The sequence below is a fragment of the Ceratotherium simum genome, chromosome 1 (genome assembly GCF_057802395.1).
Source record: "Ceratotherium simum simum isolate JZ-2026a chromosome 1, ASM5780239v1, whole genome shotgun sequence".
Taxonomy (NCBI): domain Eukaryota; kingdom Metazoa; phylum Chordata; class Mammalia; order Perissodactyla; family Rhinocerotidae; genus Ceratotherium; species Ceratotherium simum.
The window spans coordinates 104,100,813-104,125,210 of NC_141900.1; the positions used below are offsets into that span (position 1 = coordinate 104,100,813).

A 24,398-nucleotide genomic window follows, 5' to 3' on the forward strand; every position below is an offset into this window, starting at 1 on the left:
ATTATCCCCATTTTAGACGTGAGGAAGCATAGGCATGAATGAGTCATGTGACTTGCTGGGGATCACACAGTAAATAGCAGGGCCTACATCTGAATGGGGGAGTGATGCCACGGCCTTCCTGCCATACCCTGCCTCCTTGCAAAGGGCACCTGTGAAAAGGTGGTGCCAGCATTATTAACACTGCCATTCTAGAGCTTGAGAACTTGAGAAACCAAGAAGTGGCCATGGCTGGGCGGGGTGGGGGTGGGTCTGAGCCTTTGAATCACAGGGAGATGAGGTGAGGCCTCCACGTCTCCAGCCACAGTGAGCATTCCCCTCAAATCCTCTTCTCAATTAGCCAAGGCCACAACAGGGAGCTGGCCAGTCCAGGAACAAGGACCAGAGGGCAGAAACTTCACAGAGAGCTGAGTCCATGGGAGACAGAACTTTCCGATAAGCAGAGGGAGCCGCTCCGAGGTGGCCAGGGCCATCTGGGAAGGGTGAATCCCCCATCCCTGGGGCCAGAGAGAGGACCACTCCCGGGGACGCTGGTGGTGGGAACTCAAGCAGGTAAGGCTAGGAAACCAGGTGTGATCCTGCCCCAAGAACCTGTGAATCTGAGCTGTCTGTCACTCCACCCCGCCCTGTCTGTCCATCCTGAGCCAGATGGGACCAAGCCATATCCTCCTCAGTGTTCTCTCCCAGACCTCTGAAGGGACCCCCACCTCCCACACCCCTTCCTGCAGGGCATTGGCCTTGGATGGCTTCATGGCCCCAGGAAGGGATCCCATGTATTCCTGCACCAGCCAGAGAGCCCGCCTGCACTTACCTGGGGCCAGCCAGCTAGTGGGGGGGCCACGGTGATTGGTGTCCCGGGCCGGGGACCCCACCATGTCCTTCTCCATCACCACCTCGAAGTTGAGGATGAACATGATGACAGCCCCATCCTCGTTCTTCACGGGCACCACATCCACCAGGCACAGGAAGCAGCTCCCTGCAGAGTGGGGGACACAGCCACTGTGGCACCAGGGCCCCTCGGTGGGCAGAGCAAAAATCTGAAGGGGCCCATCCACTTCTGCCTCCCCCAGGGCCCCTGCACACAGTCCCCGGCTCCCTCTGCTCCAGGATCTCCTGCCCCAACCCCTGCTCCTGCTGTGTGCCTGCCAGACTGAGTTTCTGCCCTCGATCTATCCGCTCCAGCTTGCTGCTTTCAAAGCTCTCCCTTCCCCTCTCTCTGATTGTCTTGTTTCTCTAGCCCTCTCTCCCTATTGAATGCTCCCCTACACTGGCTTAGGCTCCTTTCGTCCTCTGTCTTTTCATCTCATTTCCCTACCCTCTCAATCTATCTTTGCTTTCCCTCATGTGAGGCAGTGTAGCCCGGTGGTTAAGCCCACAGACTTTAGGCCCAGGATCTCTGGGTTCAGATCCCAGCTCTGCTGCTTAGTCATTTACGCATTGTTCTTAAATTGTTTAACCTCCCTGTGCCTCATTTTCTTCATCTATAAAATGAGAATGATAATTCCTCTCTAGCAAGTTGGTAAAGATTAAATAAGTCAACATATGCCCAGTGCCTAGGCATGGCGGGAACTGAATGCTATAGACGGGTTGGTGGTGACTCCCTGTCTCTGCCTTCGCTCTCTCTACACGATACCCAACTGCTGTGTCGGTCCACACAAGGTAAGTTCATAAGTCGAGAGCAAGAGTTTCAAAACCTTTCCAGCGATTTGGCATCACCACAATATCCAAGCACGTGATTCTGTATTTCACACGAGTATTGGTCTGTGACATATTAGAAACAAAGAAAACTGATCATTCACCAAAGAGTTGAGAAGCACTGCTTCTAGATCTTTCATCTGTCTCTCCTTGTCTTTTGTGTCCTTGATTTTTTTTCCCCTCCTAATCTCTCTCTCTGGCCACCAGAGCCCCTGTACCAGGTGAGGTCAGTCCACCAGGCCAAATGTACCCAGTCCGCTCCCTGTCCAGTGCACAGCCCCCTCACCCTTCTCTCTGCTGATTTCTGAAAGAGAGCCAGGCATGCTCTCAGGCTCTGCCTAAGGCCCAATTCAGTACCCTGGCCTGCAGGAAACCCTCCTTGATAAATAAAGAAGGTGCATTAACATCCTGTTCCTCTCCTATGGACCCTATGGGGACCAGGCATGTCCTCAGCTCCCTCTCTTCCCGGGGCAGAGACTTCTCTCTTTGTCTCGGTTTCCTCTGTGCTTATCTGTCTTCTCTGAACTACAGGGGCCTAACTCTCCACTGTCTGCATCCCTCTGAAGGGCCTACCACCTAGAACGAGGCACCAGGGAGCAGGCACTGGCTGGTGGTGATAGTGACGTGGCAGTGCAGACAGCGGGAGAGGGGTCAAAGATGGACGGGGCGGAGAGGAAGTGGCGGTGGTGAACTGAGTCAAGGCAGAGGCCAGCAACCTGGAGGGGCTTGGGGCCACTGCTTGATGCTGCCAACAAGGTCCTGGGCACTGAGCCCTGGGAAGTGGGGCAGCAGTTTCAGCATCGGCCTCAGCAGGCCAGGCATGAAGGGCCTGATTCCTGGGAGATGCTGGTCAGGCTCTGGGAAGACATGCTGGCAACAGGGCTGAGAGAGGGAAGCAGATCAGCAATTCTAATAGCTGTGGGATAAATCTTGTGGAAGGAGATCCTCCGAAACCAAGGGAAACAGGATGGCACTGGGATGATGAGGCTGGACCAGGGGAGGGGCCGGCCAGGAATTCTCCGCCCCACCCTGAAGCCCTTCCACTCACCGCATCCCAGGCCCTCATGGCTCGGCCCTCAGGACCTGAGCTGGGGGGTTCTGTCTGGGTCTCCCTCCAGCAGCCGCTCCTGTCCCCTGACCTCCGGCCTCTGACATGGCCCGGCTGAAGTACAGCTGTGGTGTTGGGAGCTGCAGGAGGCCGGGCCCAGCTGGAGACCGTTTGGCACCCAGACAGCCTGCCTAGAGTTTATGCCCTAATATGGTGATGGCCAGCAGCGGCCTGAACAGGGACTGGCACTCATCAGGACCAAGGAGATGCCAAAGACCAGGAAACCTTAGCCCTGGAGACCCCCAACACCCGCCCCCAGGACCCCAGTGATCCAGGCCCCTGATCCTCATTCCCCACCAGGAAGCTAGTCTCAGAGAAACTCAGCATCTGGAACCCAGAGGAGCCCAACCCTTCAGGATGGCCTGGGGATTCTGTCCCCAGCACAGGGCTCAGGATTCTGGACTTGAGGCCGCGGCACTCCATGCCCACTTCAGTTCAGGCTTCTCAGCAAGAGAGGCCACAGCTGCATGCTGCAGCTCAGACAGCCCAAGACCCCGGCATCCCAAATTGCCACCCACCCCCTGCCAGGCTGCGGAAACTCCAGAATCAGCGCCCCTGGCAGCACAGGCCTGCTACTGGCCCCAGAGACACGCTCACCCCTGGAGCCCCCCTGGCCCTCTCCCTTTGTGGACATTCAAGGAATTTTTCCTTTCGAATAACCCTGTCAAAGCCCTGGTTATTCCAAAAATGTGAACTGGAGTGCTGCCTAATGGCTGCGGGGAGGGCGAGTAGGCTCCAGCTGCTATTTTCAAGGGGACATGGAGGGAAGGAAAGCGGTGGCCCGGGTCAGCCAGGGCTCTCTGAGGCTCTGCCTCCCACCACCCTGCCAGGCTGGCTGGGTCTTCCGTGAGCTGCCACATCACCCACTCCCAGCTCTTCAGCCAGACCTGCCAGCGGACCCCATCCCATTACTGGCTGGGATTATGGGGGGTGTGGGTCCCTGAGGGCAGCTGAAGGTCAGCCAGGCCCAGGGTGGGGCACAGCAACAGTCAGAGCTGGGCATCAGCACAGAGCAAATCGCAGCCTGCGGAGGGTGGGGCTCTGACGGTCACACAACTTCCCAGCAGAGAAGAAATGCGAGTCCGGCAGAGCTGCCCCCCGGGGAGCCCCGGGCTGGCACTGCACACACAGTACGGCGCCTCGCCCTCCACCAGTCCTGCTCCTACCTGCCCCTAGACACTGCCCAGCCCTCTGCTCCTCTTCTCCCTCTGACCTTGCCCTGCCCCCAGGACAGCTCCCCCAGGAACAGGGGCTGACCGGCAGCAGCCAGGCAAGGCTGCAGTTCCTCCGAGAGCCACGCAGTGGCAGGCACGGCCCACACTCCCGAGGCAGCCAGCCCCAGGAGCACTTGCTCACTCGGGAACAAGGGACAGCCTGGAGGGGAACAGGAGGACCCCGCCCCACCCACAGGAAGGCTGTGGGTTCCCTGAGGCAAAGGTAGGAGGCTCCGGGCCAGGAGTCAGGAGGCCTTCGCTCACTGCGTTAGAATGACATTGGGCACGTTACCTACGCTCCCCAAGCCTCAGAGCGCTCATCTGCAACTGGGGAGGTCACACCCACTCCACAAGGCTGTGGGGATGAATGACATGATGCACATGAAGCAGGAGCCTGGGCCAAGGGAGATCTTGATAAATGGGAGGAGGCAGTGGGCCGGTCTCAGGAAGAGAGAGGCTCAGGGGCCACCTGGCTCATGTGGCTGATGCCAAAGAACACCCCACTCACACACCCCCAACCCCCAGCCCTAGCTTAAGACCCCTGGTCAGGGGTGAGGAGCCTGGGTGCCCAGGCTGTGCCTGCCTCCTGGGTCTCAGGGCGCCCCGGGCTCTGTGGGGATAGAGACAAGGAAAGCGGAGGCAGTCATCGGCTGACAGCCATGCAGTGACAGGCTCCACGCTCTTCACACCCTCTGTGCCTACAGAGGTCACACAGCTCCCCGCAGGTCACTGAGGAGGGGAGAAGGGGAGGGGCAGCAGGAGGGACCCCGCCGGAGAGCCAGGCCCAGACACTTTCCAGGTGCCACAGGTACAGTTCCTCCTGACCGCAGGGAAGGGCACCGTCATTCATCAGAACACAACGCTGCCTTGCTTTCATATAGTGCCGACTCACGCCCAGCATGGCACCCAGGGGCATCATCCCTGCCCAGCATCCCAACCCATCAAGGGTCAGGGGCTAAACCCGAATTCCCACTTCTGGGCACCCCTGGCCTCAGCTGGGCCCCAGGCAGGAGCCACACTTGGCTTTAGCGAGGGCGGGCCTATCTCTGTCTCTCAGGGCATAGGTGACGGCAAGCGGAGGCCTGCAGGTGACGCTGAGCGTCCTTAGGCAAGTTCCCCAGGTCACAGTCTCTGGTTGCTCATCTGTAAACGAGGTGTCATCACAGCTTCTTCACGGGTGGCTCTTCATCCCCCACAAACATTCACTGAGCACTCACATATGAAGCGTTTTGGGCAACAGGAATAAGACAGGCCTGGCACCTGCTCTCCTGAGCCAAGGAGTCAACAGGACCCCAATTCAGAGCCCAGGACAAGAAAGAAAAAATAACCCAGGCAGAGGGAGGAGCCCCAGGGAGATGGGCTGACCTGCCCCAACCGTCAGGAAGCTGGGCTCTTGGTGTGTAACTGTGGACAGGTCACCCACCTCTCTGAGCTTCAGACTCCCTGTGGGTACTGCGGGGACAAGTGATCCCCACCCTGGGTGCCAGATGAGATGACAGATGGCCTTGCAGAAGCATCCAGAGCTGTAACAACGCAGGGTGCCGGGTCCCTGCAGGGAAGGTGACCTCGGGGAGGCAGCCATCCTCGCCCAGCTTGCCTCCCTGCCTCACTTTCAGCAGGAGGAGCTGGGCCCAAAGTCATGCTGAGGGCAGGAGGCTGGGGCTCCAGTCAGCCCTGTCCGCCCCCAGGCAGAGAGGCTGTCTCTGCGGCAGCCCAGGGCTGTGCAGTGTCAGGTTATATTTAGCCTGGTGGCGGCGACAGGAAGATGCAGCAGGAGCTGCTCCTGGCCAGGGGCCACCATGTCACTAACACCGCTTTCATGGGCAGCCGGGGGCCTAGGGAAGGCCAGGGACATTGCAGGCTCAGGGGACAGAGTGGGGGAGCCTGAGAGGCCAGCTAGTGAATGAGTGCGCATGCACGCGCGAGTGTGTGTGTGTGTGTGTGTAAGAGAGAGATCTATCCTATGCTCCTGCCTCCAGGAGCTGAGTGATGCAGACTCCCTGGGGAATGATCAGTGAGCCCCCAACTCACACAAAAGGAGCACCTCCAGACAGACCCTTCCACCAGCTCTTCCAGCCTGACACCTCCCTAGGGATGTAGAGGGTCCCACAGAGGGGGCCCCCATGCAGTTGTCCGATCCCCACCCAAACCCACTGCATGTGGCCTGCCTGCACCACCCTCCCTCGGGACCACTGAGGCAGCCTCAAGAGAAGAGCTCTTTCTAGAAAAGCTCTGGGGCCCAGCCCCACTTGACCTTCTAGAAAAGCTCTGGGGCCCAGCCCCACTTGACCTCCAGGGACACAGCCTCGTGGTCTATAAACTGGGAGTCACACCCATGCCCTGCTCCCCAGAAGCCCTGGAAGGGGAAAGAAGGCCATGTTGATGCCGGAAAGCCACTCTCTCTCCTGGACACATTCTCCTTCCCATCCTCCCCGAGGCCACTACAAGTGGCCTCCTTTACCTCCCCCCTACTTCCTGGAGTCTGTCCCCTCAGAATCCTTCAGAATCCCCTGTTCCCGACCACATCACACTCTTCGGCCTGCCCTTCCAGCTGAGCCTCCCATCCCTGGACACACAGACATGCTGAGTCCCAAGCAGGCTGGCCTCAGCACCGCCCCCGCCCCGTGCACCCCAGCTTCACCCCATCCTCCCGTTCCCATGGCCCCCACTCCTCTCCCCTCCAACTTCTCCCATCCCTCTAGGCCCTGCAGGATCCCCTCTACAAAGCTTTTCTTGACTGCCCCATCAGGACCACATGGATGTTTCTCGTTGAGCACTCCTGTAGAACTGTATCCCTGATTTAGGAGATAATTGTACACCGGCTTCTGGGGTGAGCATCCTCCCTCGCCCCAGAGTCGGAACCCTAAGGCCAGGGTTGGGCTGGCTTCACGGGAGGTACTGGGTAAGTAAGTGTCCAAGGACTGATCATGGACTCAGGACGGTGACCTGTGCTTATGGCAGGTGTGGACAGGACCATCTCCCCACCCTCTAAGCTCCCTTTCAGATCCAGGGTCACTGATTGTCCTTTAACAATAGAATTTGTCCATTTCAAACCCATCCTGAGTCTATACAGCAGTCAGAATGACCATGGGAATCAAGGTGGTGTCCTTCACCGAAGTGCTGTTAAATCTGGTCAACAGTCAGCATGGAACATGCAGGCTGACCGCCCAGGAATCCAGGATGAGGGGCCAAAGCAGGAGCCTCACAGGTGTGGTGTTTCTGAGCCTCAGACACTGATTAGCCCTCCTCACTGGGACGCCCACGCAAGGATGCACGGAGCCACAGTCGGCCAGAGGACAACCTGGGGTCCCTGTCCTCCTCCAGGGTTCTGCAAGCGTCTAGAACTGTGCTCCCATCTTGGCTCCCAGCACACCCCAGAGAGCCTGGGGACACCCTGAGAGAGCCCCATCCCAGTTCCAGCTCTCCCATCGGTCACCCAGTTGGCCACAGCTTCTCAACCATTAAACCGAGAGTCATAATCCCTCCCTGACTCGCCCACCTCACAGGGCAGCGGGACACTCCAACAGACAAATACAAGCGCACATGAAAGCCTCTTGAAAAGTCAGATGGAACATTCCAGCATCAAAACATATGACAGATGGGGCCGGCTCCGTGGCTTAGCGGTTAAGTGCGCGCGCTCTGATGCTGGCGGCCCGGGTTCGGATCCCGGGCGCGCCCCGAGGCACCACTTCTCCGTCCAACGCGAGGCCAAGTCCCACGTACAGCAACTAGAAGGATGTGAACCTATGGCATACAACTATCTACTGGGGCTTTGGGGGGAAAAAAATGAATAAATAAAATCTTTAAAAAAAAAAAAAACATATGACAGAGCCAGCCCTGATGGCCTAGTAGTTAAATTGCAGCATGCTCCACTTCAGCGGCCTGGCTTCGGTTCCTGGGCACAGAACCACACCACTCGTCTGTCAGTTGCCATGCTGTGGCGGCGGCTCACCTAGAAGAACTAGAAGGACTTACACCTAGAATATACAACTATGTACTGGGGCTTTGGGGCGGAAAAAAAAGAGAGAGGAAGCTTGGCAACAGATGTTAGCTCAGGGCGAATCTTTCCTAGCAAAAAAAAAAAATATGACAATGACCCAAACATAAACAGAGAAAAGCAGCACTACTTGCAGATGACAGGATCATCTCCCAGGAGAACCAGTAAATCAACAGATCAACAATTAGAACTAATAAGAGAGTTCAGCCAGGCTGCCAGATATGAGATCAGCCCACAAAATATATAATATTTCTCTCTACCAGCATAAAGCTATTAGAATAGGTAGTCAAAAATAAGATCTCCTTCATGATAGCAACAAAAACTATAAAGTCTCTTGGAATTGACCAAGAATACACAAGGCCTCTATAGGGAAAAAGTAAAATAAAATTTTAAACTAATAAAGGATACAAAAATGATCTGATAAATGCAGAGACACTCTAGGCTCCTGGATGGGACAAATATTATAAAGATGTCAATTCTCCCCAAATTAATCTATAAAACCAATCTAATCCCAATCAAGATTCTAGTGGAGTTTTTCTTTCCAGGAACTCAATAAACTTTCTCTAAAGTTTATAAAGAAGAAGAGAGGTCTTCAAATACCTATGTCAACCTTTGAAAAGAAGAACAGAGAGGGAAGATTTGCCTTTCTAGATACTAAGACACATGAAATGCCATAGTTTTGTTTTTTTTTTTTAATGTGGTTTTGATGCAAGAACAGACATATAAATATTTGGAACAAAACAGAGAGCTCAAAGGCAGACCCACAGATACATGGGAATGAACCTACGATAAAGGAGGCCCCACCAATCAATGGAAAAGAGCAGGCTGTTTACTTGATATGTTGGGGAAATTGGCTCACTACACGGAAAAAAATACAACCTGATCCCTACTTGACACCACAGACAGAGGTAGGCTCAGGATGGATTTGAGACCCATGAGAAAGGTAGAACAATTAAGATAATAGAAGAAAATGTAGACCTTTGCAACCTCAGGATGGTGAAGAATTTCCTAAACAAAATGTCAAAAGCACAAACAAAGCTAAAAATCCATGAATTTGTTTATATGAAAATTAAGTATCTCTGTTGAATAAATTTAACAGATGACTGAATGGGAGAAGATATTTGCAATATCTTGATTCAACAGGAATTAATAACCAGAATACACATCAGATACTTAACTGGATGCATTTGTATTTCTAGAATACACAAGCAGCTCCTGCAAATCAATAAGAACAAAAGACAGTGGCTTCATCCGAAACGTGAGCAAAGGATCTGAGCAGGTGATTGACAGGAAAGTGACCCTGAAGGCTATCAAGAGATGCTCAGACTCACACGAAATCAAGGAAATACAAATTAAAGCAGCAAGATATCACTTTCACCCATTAGATTGGCAAAAATTAGAAAGCTGGATACTGCCAGGTGTGGCAGAGATCCGAGGGAAGAAGAATCTGGCGCTCTGTTTAGGAGGGTGATGATGAGTGCAGCCAGGCTGAGGTACAACCTGACGATATTTGGCTGAATCAATGTCCACATACCCCGCGATCCAGCAATTCCACTCCTGGAGATGCCTCCCAAAGACATCCTCATGTGAGTCCAAAAGGGGCCACAATGAAGACACCCACTGCAGCATTATTTATGGAGACAGTTTGAAGGGCCCTCCCCAGGAGACGGGACAGGTAAAATGAGGTGGGTGCACACCACAGAATATGAAGCTAAAACCAGATGTCAAATAACACCTGGATGGGCCGGCCCTGTGGCTTGGTGGTTAAGTGCGCGCGCTGCGATGCTGGTGGCCCGGGTTCGGATCCTGGGTGCGCATCGAGGCACCACTTCTCCGTTCATCCTGAGGCCGAGTCCCGCACACAGCAACTAGAAGGATGTGCAGCTACGACATACAACTATCCACTGGGGCTTTGGGGGGAAAAATAAAATAAATAAAATCTATAAAAAAAAAAAAATAATAACACCTGGATGGACTTAAAGGCATACTCCTGTGTAAGAAAAGTGAACACCAGAATACAATATATAGCACAATATCATTTACATAAATTAAACCTATGCATCCAGACAAAATACACACTTTGCAAGAACATATGGAAGCAACACTTTCACAGGAAGTACATTTGAATGATTGCCTAAGGGGAGGGTAATGGGACTGGGGAGCGAGATCAAAAGGAAAAGAAAAAAATCAAATGAAAGAGAAAAAAAAAACAATAACACAAATACCACAGTTTCCATGATTTGGGGGAAGAGTCAGGAGCCAGGCCCAGCAGAAGCCTGCGGAGGGAGAGGGAGTGGCTGGCAGGGGTTATAGGCAGGGTGCAGGGCGAGCAGGGAGCACCCTAGAGAACAGGGATGCTGAGGCCCTGGGTCGGCTCGCTTCTCACAGTTGGCCAGGACCTGCGGCCATCTAGGTGACGCCCTGCCTGAGGGCGAGCAGAACAGCCTTGGCACTTGATGCTGCTTTGTCAGCATCTATAATTTTATCTGGGGAACCTCTCCCAGCAGTACCTGGGAGGACAGGTGTTATGAGGAATTGCAGCTCTCAGAATCCAAGTTTCCTGGGGCCCTGAGCCCATCACACCCCAAAAGGGCCCTCTGGGGCAAGATAGCCTGTGTGGTTATGTTCCATGCTGGGCAGGGCTCTGGAGTGGAAAGAGGAAAAATGGGTTCGAGTTCCCACTCAGGCACCCACCACCTGGGTAAAAATGGGCAAATCCCCTTAGCCTTTCTAAGCAAGTTTCCCTCCTGTAAAATGATAGAGAAGAGGCCTACCTATTAGAGGGCCGTGAGGGTCACTGCCATAAAGCATGCGTCCCAGCCTGCAAACTCTGAATGCAACCACAATCAGTGTGCCTGTGAGCGCGGGTGGTGCAGTGGCCACAGCTCCTCCCCCGGCTCTGCTCCCCAACCCAGGCCTCTGAGTAGGGGGAGGCTGAGAGTCCCCAGAGGCCTTCCCTGCACCCCACAACATCCCCTACACACAGCAGGGCTGGAGGACTCCCAGCTCTCTCAGTGGCCACCGCAGGCCACCTCTCCCTGGCCCACCTTCCTCTGGCCCTGACAGCCCCCATCCTCTAAGCCCCCTCCCAGCCCCAGCATTCAATTATTCCACAGAGGGAGTGACTGAGGCCCTGAGATGGGAAGTGATTTGCTCAAGGTCACACAGCAAGTCTCTAACTGAGCCAGAAATCACTCCCAAGTCTCTGACTCCCAGTACAAGGCTTCTGCACACTGCCCTCCTCATTCATTCATTCATTCATTCATTCAGCAAGCATGTACTGAGCTCCCACTATGCACCTGACACACAGATACAACAGAGAACAAAACAGACAGGCTGCTCTCCGCCCTCCTGGAGCTTACAATCCAGTGGGGAAGTCAGACATGGCAACCTCCTGCAGACAGTGAGCGAGGAGATGGTGGGCCAAGGAGAAGACACTGCCTGGTCTTCAAGGTGCTTCTAGTCCAGTAGACGTGTGACCAAAACGGAAAGAGGACCATTCGAGGCCAACCACAGTTCACAGCGTGGAGTTCTCTATGGGCCCCTGGACTAAGGACAGGAGGGGACGTGAGGGGGACAGCAGCTCATGCGGACCCTCTCCCATACTCATCACCTGTCCCAGCTGCCTCCCACCCCCCTCCCCATGTCAGGGAGGAAAGTTTCTGTTAAACTCCCTCACGCTAAGGGCTAGATATTTCCACGTTTCTCCCTGCATACAGGGAAGGGGTGATGAGAGAGAATGTGTTTTTAAAGAAAAAAGCTCATTCTCAGCCCAAGAGAAAGGTTCTCTAATGGAGGCATTTCAGGCACCCTCACAGGAGTTGTTCAAGCGTGAAAGGGCTTTCTCGGAACCTCACAACACATCACCCTGGAAGCCACCTCTGGGCAGAAAAGTGGCTGAGTCTCACCCTCCACGCTGGCCCTCCCGCTGCCCACAGCCCCCTCCCCAGATCCCAAGGCCACCATGAAACTCTACTCCCATCCCAGCCGGCTCTCTGCAAATATTTACATAGCTCCTCTCCGGGGGCTACAGCAGACACAACATGGAGGAGCCGCCCTCCCAACACTCTCCAGACCCCAGAGTCTGCCAGGACTGGCCGACACCACTCAATCCTGGCAGGCCTGCCTCGCCCCCAGGGTGGTGCTGGGACAGGAACCCCCAAGCAGGCCAGGGCACCCTGCTCCTTCTCAGGAATGACCCCTCCCTGGAGCCACGGAGGGAAAGTGCTGGGTGGGGAATGCAGCTGGGCTCTGAGGTAGGGCCCTGGGGCCTGCTCCTGGCCACCCATACAGGTGTTCTCACCTGCTGCTGTCTCCACGCTGCCCCAGGCCCTGACAGGAAGGGCCCAAGGTGGAAGGAGCCCCCGCATGGCTTCTGCTCCCAGAGAAAAGTGCTACCTCTGTCTAACCTTGTTCCCCTGGGGATGATTCTGGTCTGCTCCCATCTCAAGAACACATGTAGGCACCAGCCCCTGTCTGACCCTCCTGCCCGACTTCAACATACCCAGGGGCTCCTTTACCAGCAACCCAGACTGATGGGGGCCTGGGGGCCTGAGGACCACAGCCTGGAGAGGACGGAGGGGATGGGTATCTGAGCTGGGGGAAGGGTTGGCCATGATGGAGAAGGGGAGTGTAGGAGTGTCACAGAGAGAAGTCTGCTTTCAGCGGACAGGGAGGAGACGTGGAAATGGCCTGGGGTGTGTGGAATGTCACTGGGGCCAGATAGATATGCCTGCACAAGCACCTGAGAAGCTGGGGTCTGAGTCTGGAGACCACAGACCATGAGTGTGGGGCCACCTCTGCGGCTCTGGCTCCCCACAGACACTGGGGGCACTGGGGAGCAGGGTGGCCCACTGATCTCCACCCCTCCCCCAGCCCACAGCTCAGCTGTTGCAGTGGGGGCCCTCTGACCCTATTACCATGGCAACCAGCCTGCAGCTGGAATGGAGAAGCTGACAGACTCTTCCCTAGAGACACCCCCATCCCCACCCACGCACATCCTCCCGGGGACACAGGGACATGGAGACCAGGCCAGGACAGGCAGAGGTATGGGAAGCTAGACAGAGACTTCAAGATGGAGCCCAGAGGGGCGAAGGACACCAGGGCAGAGGGAGAGAGGCAAGGAAGAAGGCTCAGGGGTGCTGAAGGGAGGGAAGAAGAGAGACAGATGCAGAGAGAAGGAGATAAAGACCAAGGGGACAGAGAGTCGAGTCGGCAGGCAGGCAGCCGAGACGTGGGGAGATGGAGAGGAGCAGAGACCCCTGGCACAGGCAGACAGGCTGAGCACTGTGGGAGGCGGGGCGCAGAGAGGTGGGAACAAAGAGCAGAGAGAACGCAAGGGACAGAGTGCAGGGGACCTCCATGAGGCCTGGCAGAGGAGGGGAGAGAGTGAGGAAGAGCCACACTGCGAGGGACCCGCAGCCCCCCATGGCGACATGGGGTGCAGGTGTGCACCAGCAGCACCTGCTGCCGAGGCGAGGCCCCACGGCCCACAGGGATGCCACCACCTGCCAGCCCCACGCTGCGGGGATCTGCTCCCAACTCCACCTTAATCCTGGGCATGACGTTAAGGGGCACAGACACAGGGCCAGTGAGCCCCTGGCCCCTTGTGTCTCTCCCTACAGCCCACAGCCCCCCAGTCCGGCCTCCCCACTTCCTAGCAGTCCCAGCAACTAAATAACGGGGCTGTCTGGCTCCAGGCCCTGATACTGCACAGAGCTGGGCTAGAGGCACCGACACAGCACAGCTGTCGGCAGTGGCGCCTGCCAGCGAAACGCCCCGCCTCCTTCCCAGCCACCCACCTCCCTGGGGCTGAAGCCTAGGGACCCACACCCCTGCGGCTGGCCCCAGCAGAGACCCTGAGAAAGGCCTGGACAGAAACAAGAGGTGGCATTGGCATTCCTCGCCTCTGCTTCCCTACTCTGCCCATGCATAAAGGTGTGAGCTCGTGTGCAAACACACATAGCCCAGGTCAGGCCACAGGGATCCGCCCAAGGGACTGAGTGTTTCAAGGCAGAGGGAGGGGAGGTGGAGGAAATCTGTCTACATCCTAGGCCTCAAGTGCCAGGACAAGAGGGGACCCACATGACCTGAGGGCCAAGACCAGCCTGTTGGCCAACAGGAGATACCTGATCCCCATGGAAACTACGTGGCAGTAGAGAAGGGGGCAGGCAGAGACAGCTGGCATAGGATTTTCTGGGTCGCAGCCCTACCTGGAGCAGTAACTGGGAGGGGGAAAAGCTCGTACTTGGGCCAGGAGGCCTGGGTTCCAGTCCCACTGCCTCCACTGATTCGCCGGTAACTGGACCTCTGCTTCTCAGTTTCTCCATCTGTAACCCGAGTGGGCTGGATTAAGTGATCCTCAGGGTCACCAAGATTCCACGATAACACCTCTGCAGAAGGGGTCCCATGGCCATCCTCTCCCAAAGGAGCCAGCCAGGGGCAGGACGAAGGGCCAGCTCCCCACACACACTACAGTGAAGACAGAAGCACTCAAGGCCTCTGTGGCCAAGGGGTGGAGCGGGCACATTATCCCAGAAGTAGAAACAGGCTCAAGGCAGTACCCAACTTGTCCCATATTACATCATTTCTAGAGTTAGACCTGAACCCAGGACTTTTCATAAACCAATGGTTTGCCAACTTTCAAAATAAAATTGTACATAAAGTAATATGCAGTATACAGGTATAGCTGTAACTATTTGGTGTCATTTTTAACATATGACAGCAGAGCAGAGTGGGTAGGGCTCTGATCAGACAGACATGGTTCCATTTCCAGCTCTGCCACTTTCTAACTGTGTGATTTTGGGAAAGTTTCTTAATTTCTTTGAACTTCAGTTTCCTCATCTATAAAAAGGCGATAAAAATAGTATCTATCTCCTAGGGTTGTTGTGAAGATTCCATGAGATAATGTGAAAGAAACACTCAGCCCAGTGTCCAGCACACAGAAGCCACCCACCAAGGTCAGCCAGTACTAGACAGCCAGGCAGATGCAGAAGTAGATCTGCTCTGATTAAGGTTCTGGGGAGACATCAGTGAAAAACCAGACAGAAGGCCCTGCCTTTGGAGTTTGCATCTAGTCTCCCAGCCCCTGCCTCCCAGCCAGAACCCCCGTTTGCTGTGAGCAAACCCTCTTCCACAATGCCCCAATGCCAGTGGCCCTCTAATGCTGTCCAGTGATGTCACAGGCTCTGCATGCCTGCAAAAGCAGGGTCATTGGGGGATGCAATCTTTACAGGGCAACCTCAGCCAACCCTGAGCATGCAGGGGAGGTTCCCAGACACAGGGACAAGGACATACAGGGGCTGCTGGCTCACTTAGCCTACCCCCAGGGGGAGGGAAAGAGTGCCGTCCACAGCAGGGAAGCTCCCTGCAGGCAGGAACCTCATCTGTCTAGTTCACTGCTCTATCTCCAAGACCCCTGCGCTGTGCCTGGCTCACAGGGGTTCAGTACATGCTTGTCAGATACCCACTGGTGAGTAGCAGCGTTTGGGCACCCATGGGCAGTCCAGTGGCGCCTTCTGGGGCCGCCTCCCCAGCCCTCTGATACCTGCTGGCACCCCAAAGTCCTACTGCACTGCCCTCCCTGAGCAGAGCTCACTCCCCCCAGGTCAGGAGTGGTTTGGAAGCAGGCCCGCCCAGGGCTCTGTTTATCAGCTCTCCGGAAGCCCAGAGCAGCTGGGCTGGGAGGCAGTGGCTGAGCAGAGACACCTGGCGCAGGAGGGGGTGGCAGGCTGGACGCTCAGAAGATGAGACAAAGGGAACTGAGTTGTGGGAGAGGCACAAACCGCCCGCCAGGTGCAGTTGAAGTGCAGAAGAAAGAGGGGGCAGGAGAGGAGCAGCAGAGAGCCAACCAGAGCTGCCCTCCCCTACCTTGCCCTCAGTGACATCGCCCCAGGCCAGTCAGCTGGCAGGGGCTGCCCTAGGATAGCTAGAGGCCTGTGGCCGGAGGCCAGCGCCCAGCCTCCAGCCTGACCTTGTATGACCTCGGTCCACGCACGTACCTGCCATCCTGGCCCCGTCAAACACCAGCCCACCTAGCTCAACGTGTTCACATCTGCCCAGAGAGGAAGGAACCAGAGGCGCCCAAACCACAGCCAAGCAGCCCCTTGGCCACCCAGAAAACCATTCCACCAGAGTGTGTGAGGAGAAGAGACCCAACCCAGCAACCCCAACGCCCAGCCTGCGCCTCCCACCTGGCCCACTACAAGGGCCCCAGCTGGGGTCACGCCCCCAGCGAACCCACCCGGGCTCCGGCCATTCCCACCCCCATCCCCACCCCCCAACCCTCTTGGCCCCGCCCCCGCCGTGCCGCCCCACCCCCCACCACCCCCGCGCGCCGCGGCCCCGCCCCGGCCCGCGCCTACCATCCTTCCGGTAGAAGGCGATCTCCACTTTGCGCTCCTCGGCGCCCAGCAGGGCTTGCGCGATCTGCGCAGCGGCGCGGCGCTGCGTGCGCGGCCCGTGCAGGAAGTCGCAGGTGCAGGGCCGCTGCATCACCTCGGCCCGCGAGTAGCCGCACAACTCGCAGAAGCCGTCGTTGCAGTAGATGACGGCGCAGTTCTCCACCCGAGCGTTGGCGATAATGAACTTGCGGCCTGGGGGGCGGGGATGAGCGGGCACGTGAGCAGGGACCCCTGCCTCAGGGGCTCCCAGCCCTTCCACGCATTATCTTGTCACACACAGCCGCCCGCCCGGGGACTCCCCGCCTCAGGGAACACAGCGGGGACGGGGTCCCCCAGCAGGGGGCGAACGCAGCTGTGCTCAGACACAGGTGCCTCGGCGGCCCGGCCGGGCGGTGCGCCCCCTCCCCCGCCGGGCCCGCTAGCTGGCTGCTTGGCTTCCCCCGGGCAGGCTGCCAGCGGCCCGCCGCCCCCTCCGCGCCCGGGGCCGAGGCCAGCCTGGGCGGGTGTCAGCAACGCGTGTCAGCAGCCGCGGCGGAGGAATAAACACTGGGGCTGGAGAGGGAGCCTGGGAAGGGCCAGAGATGGCGGCCGGCCTTCCCTTTGCAGCGGCTTCTCTGGCTTCTCTTCCTGACCCCCGCTCTCTAGACCGTGGGGCGCTCCCTGAGCACTCCTTACCCCGGGGATCCCTAGGAAATCACTCCCCCAAGTATCTGCGGACCCTTCCAGGTCAGTACCTCCCGGAACTTCCGTGCCCCTTCCAAGAGCAGTCAGGGGCTGGGGAGTGGGCGCAAGGAATTACCCGTGAGCACCTCCGCCTTCTCTCATTTAATACTCTGACAACCCCGTAAGATAGGATCATTATCCTCGTTTTATAGACGAAGAAACTAAGGCTCAGAAGTTCTGAACCATGCCCACAGCTTGCAGCTTGTACGTAACAGAGCCAGCTTTTGAACCTAGGTCTGGCAGAAGGTGAGGAAATAAGTTGAGAGTCACAGGCAGAAGTCCAAGGTCATAGGAAGCAAGGAAAGGGACCCACAGCTCCAAACTCTGGAAATCCCTGAAGCCCAGGGAGGGGCCTGAGAGAGTGGCCCACTTCTAAGCAGACAGACCCAGGAAATGGGACCTCCCCCAGGGATGTGAGGCCTGCCTCAGTTTGGCCCCATCAAGGAGAGGTGCCCCAGTGGACCCATTTCAGCTAGGCTTGGCTCACCCCTCCCCGTCTGCCCCAAGAATCAGGCTGGCAGGTGAGCAGCAGGCAGCGGGCAGCAGCCGCCCCAGCTTGTGCCAGGGAAGATGCTCCAGGGATAAGAGCTTTTTATAAACACAGAAGTTTCCGGCCACTTTGGCCTTTAATGCTGGGGCTTTCAGCAGCAGTCGGAATTCTGCCCCCTCCCTTCCCAATGGGCACAGCCCTCAGGCTGCAGCCCAGGGCAATCCCATGGGCAAGGCCCAGGCTGCAGCACCCAGAGCTCCCTGAGGCAGGCTGGGCCACCAGGAACTGGCCTCCTCCTGCCTTCCTGGCCCTCCCTTACCCTGGCCTCCAGGAAGTGACTTTTTGAAGTTGGGTCATCTTTAGGTCAGTTCCCCTGGCCCCCCAAAACTCCCAGGCAGCCATCAACCCCAAGAGTCAGGGCTCCCTGTCACTTGACAAGACCCCTGACAGCCTCCATCTCCACCTGAGTCCAGGGCAGTCCAGAGTACCAGCCACACACCAGCTTCGGAGAAGAAAAACCACTTGGACCCCACTCCCAGGCCCAGAAAGAAGAGTGAGTTTCTTCGAAGGCAGGCCCCACCCCCACCCCCCTCAATGAGCTTCTGGAATACCAGGACAGAGGGACCTGAAAGGCCCCTTTGGCAGCCCCCTCCTTCCCAGATGTGGAAACTGAGACCAACCGGGAAGAGTCACTGAAGGTCACATGCAGTCAGTGGCAGAGTTGGGGCAAGAAGCCAGGCCCTCAGATCCCAGCCCAGGTTCTTCCTGTGCCTAGCCAGCCTCCTGGAGCTTGTGGGAAGAAAAGCCCCGGCCTCTGACCATGTCAGTCTCCTCCCCCTCGGGATCGTCTTGTTCCTCTGCTTTAGACAATGCTGCCCATCCGAACTGACCCCTTCCTCCCCCTGCCACGGTTACAAGCACACGTTGTCCTGTGCTCACAGGGTCATGGGCAAGGAATGTCACCACTCCCCGCTCCCAGGGCCCTTGGCAGTCACACCCACCATGGCACATGCATGGGACAGACACATGCATGCCAGGAGGGTGCAAACGCCCACGCCCAGAACATTCACCTAGTCTGGGACACTTCTGGAAGCCTCCCCTACCAGGCCAGGATTAGGGGTAGTCCCCATAAAGGGGCTCAGGACAGGAAAATCAACAATATGGGAACACTGCATCGAGCCTGTTAGACCCTCAAAGCCCAGCTTCAGCCTGTGACCCCCTCCCACCCCAGGGCCCACAGTTTGTAGCCTTGTCAAAGACACCTCCCCCTGCCCATGCAGGTAGAACTCATGGGTGACACATACACACCCCACACACCCAAGAGCAGGTTAGGCATGACCCCGCCTGCTTGGCCTGCAGTCTCTCACAACACTGTCAAGACAGCCACATGCACCGTCTGTCAGGGTCCCACAGTTGGGGCCACATACATTCTCCTGTCCTTGCACCCACACAGCCCCATCCACATCCAGGCACCCAGAGTTAGGGAGACCTGAACACTCCCACCTCCCTTCCCTGCACACTCAGGGTGTCACACACACTCCCCGATCCTGGAAGCCTGAGCTGAGCCTCCCACCAGGAGCCCCAACACCAGGCCCCTTGGCCCCAAGCCCATGGCCCCCAGCACCAAGCCTTGACCCCGCGACCCCCGGCCAGCGACTTAGGGCCACCAGCCCCCACTGACTCGCACTTACCGGATGCACACGGCCCGGGCACGCCCCCCCATCCACACTCGGGAGAGGTCGGCCTGCCCCCAGAGCCCCCTCCCCATCGGCCCCTCCCCCACTCACTCTGGCCCTCAAACTTGCGGATGATGGTGTCCAGGAAGGTGTTCTGCGGCGCGACGTGGCCCCTCCGCACCGGCATCCTGAGCCCATGGGCGGGCCGGGCGGGCACCCACCCACCCCGGCCCGGCCCGGCCCGACACAGGCTTCGGGCGGCCCGGCCCAGCCGTGATCCCCGCACCCCGCGGCCAGGCAGAGCACGGGCGGGGCCGGGACTGGGCTGCGGGCGCGGGGTCCCCGCTCGGCTCCCTGCTCCGGACCGCGGGCCCGGCCTGGAGCCGTCTGAGCTCGGGCCGCCCGGCCGCCCGCACACCTGTCTGCCGGCCCCCGCCGAGCCGCGGGCCCCGCTCCGCCGCGTCCCCGCGCTGCGCTCCGCCCGCCCGAGCGCGGGGCTCCCGGCTCCCGCCAGCCGCGCCGCCAGCCGCTCCGGCGCCCGCGGCTCCGGCTGCGCCTGCGGCTCGGCCGGCCGCGCAAGGGTTAACGCGGCGCGCGCCCCTCGGGCTCCGGCCCCCGCCTCCCGGCCCCCTCCCGCCCGCCGCGCGCCCGCAGCGCCGCCCTCTCCCCCCCACCTCACGCCCCGCGCGCCCGCCCTTCCTATTGGCTGGAAGGCGCCGAGGGTTCCCCCCCACCCAGCCCCTCGCTCAGGCCCGGAGCCCCCGAGACTCGCGGCCCCGAGAGGCGGAAGGGACCCTTAGGTAGTGGAACCCTGAGGACAGGTGCGACGGCCTGCCTTGAGATGGCCAAGGGGGGACCTGGGGTTTCCGCCCCTACCCCTGGACTGGAAGGGCTGAGGAACCTGACTTGAAGGGACAAGGCCGGTCCCTTATGCCCTGGTCCCCCACCACGCCAGGCACCAGCTTGCTACTAGCATGCTCTCAGTGCCTGCTGTAAGTGACACGGGCGAGGCCAGGTCCCTGGGAGGACGAGCCCTGGGTCAGGAGAGACCCGGGAAATGAAGGGCAAGACAATCTGGAGGCCTCAGGCCAGCCGAGATTTGAGATAAGAGTGGGTGAGACTGAGGAGGGGCACGCACCCAGTGCAGGGGCGCCCCCCCCCAACACGCACGCACACACACAGCCCTCTCCAGGGTTATTCGGGGCCCTCCGGCACAGAGAGGGACATTCTGACGGGAGTTGCGGCCTCCTAGCTGCAGGATCAAAGAAAGGCCCCAGAGCGCGAGGTTCCAGCCTGGGGATCCCCTTGTATGAGCGGCCCGCCCTCCCTCTGCAGCCCGGGGCCAGCCAGGCAGGCCCAATCGGCGGGCTCGGGGCCCTGCGGCGCTGCGGCGGCCCAGCCCCTCGGAGAACCCTGGCCTAGCGGCAGGCCCCTCCCCCCGGCCAGCTGGCTCGCTCCAGCTGCAGCTCCCTTATTTAGGCAAGGAGGCCTGAGGATGCTCAAGGGCAGGCAGGGTGTCTGCCCGCTGCCTGTCCACCGCCTGCCTGGGTTCGAGTGAGGGTCTCTGGAGTGCGGTGTGCCCCGGCCAAAGCAGCCAGGCAGGGCCCCGGGAAGGCCAGGGCGGGAAGGCGGGTGATGACAGCTGAGCTGGCGGGTGGGGAGGAGTCGGTAGCTGAGCAGCCGGCCTTGGGTCCCCTCCCCTGCTGCCCGGATCAGAGACCCGGCTGGATGGATGGGGCCATGTGGGGGCCCCTGAGGGCTTGCAGCTGCCTCTGTCCTTGGAGCAAGGGGGTGGGTCTTGTCACCAGGGAGAACCATCATGGGATGTGGGGGGAGGGGAGGTACAAAGGGCAGAGAAGGAAGCAGAGTCTGGGAGGAGAAAGGCCCAGAGGAAGAGGTCTTGGCTAGACTACCCTACCCAGACTCTCACTTTCCACACAGGAGCAAAAAGATGCAAACACTGGGGCCAGATGGGGCCATTGGCCAGCAGATGACACCCCTTTTTTATTTGCTGGTGGGTGGGCAGTGACTCAGGGAGGCAGCCAGTGGGAGAGAAGGAGGTGGCTCCACCAGCTGATGCTAAAAAAGACCAGAGGCTCTTGCCTGTACAGTCATCACTTCGGCCCTCGCCACCTCCGGCGGCTTCCTCGCTCGCACTCGAAGATGCCCAGGGCTCTTGGTGGCACAGACTACCCTTCCTTTGTGACCTGGCATCAGGCACATCAATCCATCTGGGTACTGGGTGGACAGGCCCAGTACCCAGTCTACGACGGGCCCAGCCCCCCCCACCCGAGGCCACCCACCGGATGCTGGGTTGCCTGACCTGAGTCCAGGGTGGCTCATGTTTGAGTGGGGCATCCTCCCTCTCAGGTCAAGGGATTGAGAATGTGAGAAAGGGCCTGCAGGGAAAATGGGCGTGGGGAGAGAAGAAATGGAAAGGGACAATGTGGCATGCCCTCTACAGACCAAGGGCAAGGGAGAGCCAGGCTGAAGGGCAGGGGCTACTTGTGTAGTCTGGCCAGCTGTCCACACGGGTACCCATGGTCCTGGGACAGGCCTCTGCTATTATCCCATGGGAGGACGAAGGAATCAGAGGGACCCTTGATCCTCCCAAAAGAGAAGAGACCAGGCACAGAGTAACCCTTCACCTGGGCATAGAGGCAGGGGAGGAGACAGCTGCTCCCTCAGGCTAACAAGAGATAAATAATCGCCACACACACACACACACACACACACACACACTCAGATGGCAAAGCCGAATGCAGATTTCTGACTTCCTAGAGGCTGAAGGGAGAGCCTGAAGGCAGTCCCCCTGAGCCACCCCACAGCCCAGGACTGGGACAAGGAAGAGAGGCTGTGAGATGGGGACAAGCTCTCCCCAGAGGCATCCTTCCCGGGGCCACAGATGCCAGGCACCAAGAGGTAAAGGGCAAGAGATGAGCTGATGGAGAAGCCTCTCCGCCACCACCTTCCCACCACCACTACCCCCAGGTCAGGGAGAAGAGGAAAGGGCTCAACTGTAATACCCAGAGCAACCAGACACCACCCCACCCCCACCTCAGGCTTCCAGAGCCTTTGCAGGGACTGTCCCCACTGGTGACTGAGGGGAGGGAGAGGCTGTCCCAACAGTGAGACACAGGCTCCTCCCAGCTCCCAGAAAGAGACAATTTAGGGAGAAAAGTCTGCGGAAAACATCCTGCCCACCCCACTCTCTACTCCTGCTCAGTCTGAAGGAGTTGAGCCAGGACATCCTGGGAGGAAAAAAGAAATTAAAGCCTGCCCCTGTGGACCCCCAAGGAGCTGGCCAGGCAAGGCAGCCAAAATCAGGCCCAGGAGAGTGAGTGACACTCACTGGGGACTGGGAGGCAGTTCCAGTCAGATGGGCGCAGGAAAGACAGCTTATGGAGGAATGGTTCCTCAGAAACCCTGGGGGGAGGAACACAGAGCAAGGGGAAGCCTAGACTGCACAGTGGGGCCTTGTTTTTCTGTGCAACTGGGTCCTGAGAAGAGAGATGTTTTCAGATATGAACTGGAGTTGGAGGAGAAGAAGATTAAAGAAACCACCCAGAAGTGGGTGCTCAGGGCTTGCTGAAAGCAAGAAGGGAAGGAAGGAAGGGAGAGGGGGTCCCACCTCACTCCTAGTCAGAAGCCAGAGCTCCCTCTACTCCTTGCCGTCTGCAGCTCCGCACGCAGCAATCCTGTCAACCCCCCGCCCATAACCAAAGTCTTCTCCCACCCTGTGATACCCAGCATTTGTGGGACTTCTTCCCTGCCATGGTGATGTCAAAAGAAGCAAGTAAGGTGCTAGAGACTAGGATTCAGGAGAATTGACTTCTAATTCCTGTTCTGCTACTAGTCACATCAACAGATGTTTACTGGGGGGCTCCTATGTACTGGGCCCTGTGGGGGGACAGGAGGGATAAGCCAGGACCCCTCCTCCAGGGGTTCACAGTCTACCAAGGCTTGAGAGGCGATAGGCAGGCGATGGGTAGACTACTGTACAGTCCGCTGTAAGTGCTGTGGGATTACAAGGAGGTGTCGATTACTTTCAACTGGAGAGTCTCTCAAGGGGAGGAGGTTTCAGAGCAGGTCCTTGAAGGTGGAGAGGGGGCAGGGCAGAAGCACTGTAGCTGGAAGGGACAACATGAGCAAAGGCATAGAGACTGGGGAAGGGAGATCAGGTCTGGGGAAAAAACAGTTTGGTGAGGTGTCAGTGGAGGAATAGGCTAGAGCCATTAGTAGAGGGCTGAGGAGTATGGATTTTATTCTGTGCACAAAGGAACAGCAGTGGCAGCTGAAATGTATTGTCCATGAATACAGAACTCATGTCTGTCTCTGTACAGATCCTAGCACATAGTTGGTATCTAATGAGGGTCTGTTGAATTAATGAAATGTGTATAATAGTTAGGAGAAACTGAGGCAGATATGAGGTGTTTCGAATACTTATTGCTGCATAACAGCCATCCCAAACCTCAGTGACCTAAATCAATGACAGCATTTATTTTGCTCATGGGTCTGCCATTTGGGCAGGTTCAGCTGGGACCACTTGTGTCTGCTCCACTCAACTCAGGACCGAAAGGCTCATTCACTCACATTTGGTGGTTGATGCTAGCTGTAAGCTGGGACCTCACCTAGGACTGGGGCTAGAACACCGACATGAAGCCTTTCCTCGTGGCTGCCTGGCTTCCTTCTGGCATGGTGGCTGAGTTCCAAGGGCAAGTGTCCCAGAAGAGGTTCAGGCAGCAGCTATATCACCTTTAATAACTTAGCCTCGAAAGTCACATAAAATAACCTCTGCCGTAATCATGGCCTGCCAGATTCAAACAGAGGAACATACACCACCACCTCTCAATGGAGGAATGTCACTGACATATCATAAGAAAAGCATGTGTGATGGGATCTATTGGCACGACCATCTTGGAAAAATATAATCTGCCACACGAAGCTGTGCAGTAGACCGGGGGAAAGATATCAAAGACTTGAACCAGGTCAGAGGCAATGGAAAGGGGCCCATTTGTTGTGTAACTTTAGGAGGATCATTAAATCTCACTTTCCTTACCTGTAAAATGAGGAGATCAAACAAGATGATCTCTGAG

At 57.6% G+C, this 24,398-nt stretch overlaps 1 protein-coding gene across 2 annotated transcripts in view; it reads right to left on the minus strand.

The window, feature by feature from the left end:
• KCNH2 (potassium voltage-gated channel subfamily H member 2) overlaps nucleotides 1-19,818 on the minus strand; it is a 33,678-nt gene extending 13,860 nt beyond the window's left edge. The window contains exons 1-3 of one of the 2 annotated variants that reach the window (XM_087432959.1): nucleotides 19,414-19,818; nucleotides 16,375-16,605; nucleotides 809-973 (exon numbers count right to left, since the gene is read on the minus strand). In XM_087432959.1, coding sequence (XP_087289085.1) covers nucleotides 809-973; nucleotides 16,375-16,605; nucleotides 19,414-19,489 — 472 coding nt within the window. In that variant the 5' untranslated portion in view covers nucleotides 19,490-19,818. The remainder of the gene's footprint in view (nucleotides 1-808; nucleotides 974-16,374; nucleotides 16,606-19,413) is intronic. The other variant, XM_087432957.1, reaches the window with a different exon arrangement.
• Nucleotides 19,819-24,398: the final 4,580 nt, after the last annotated feature.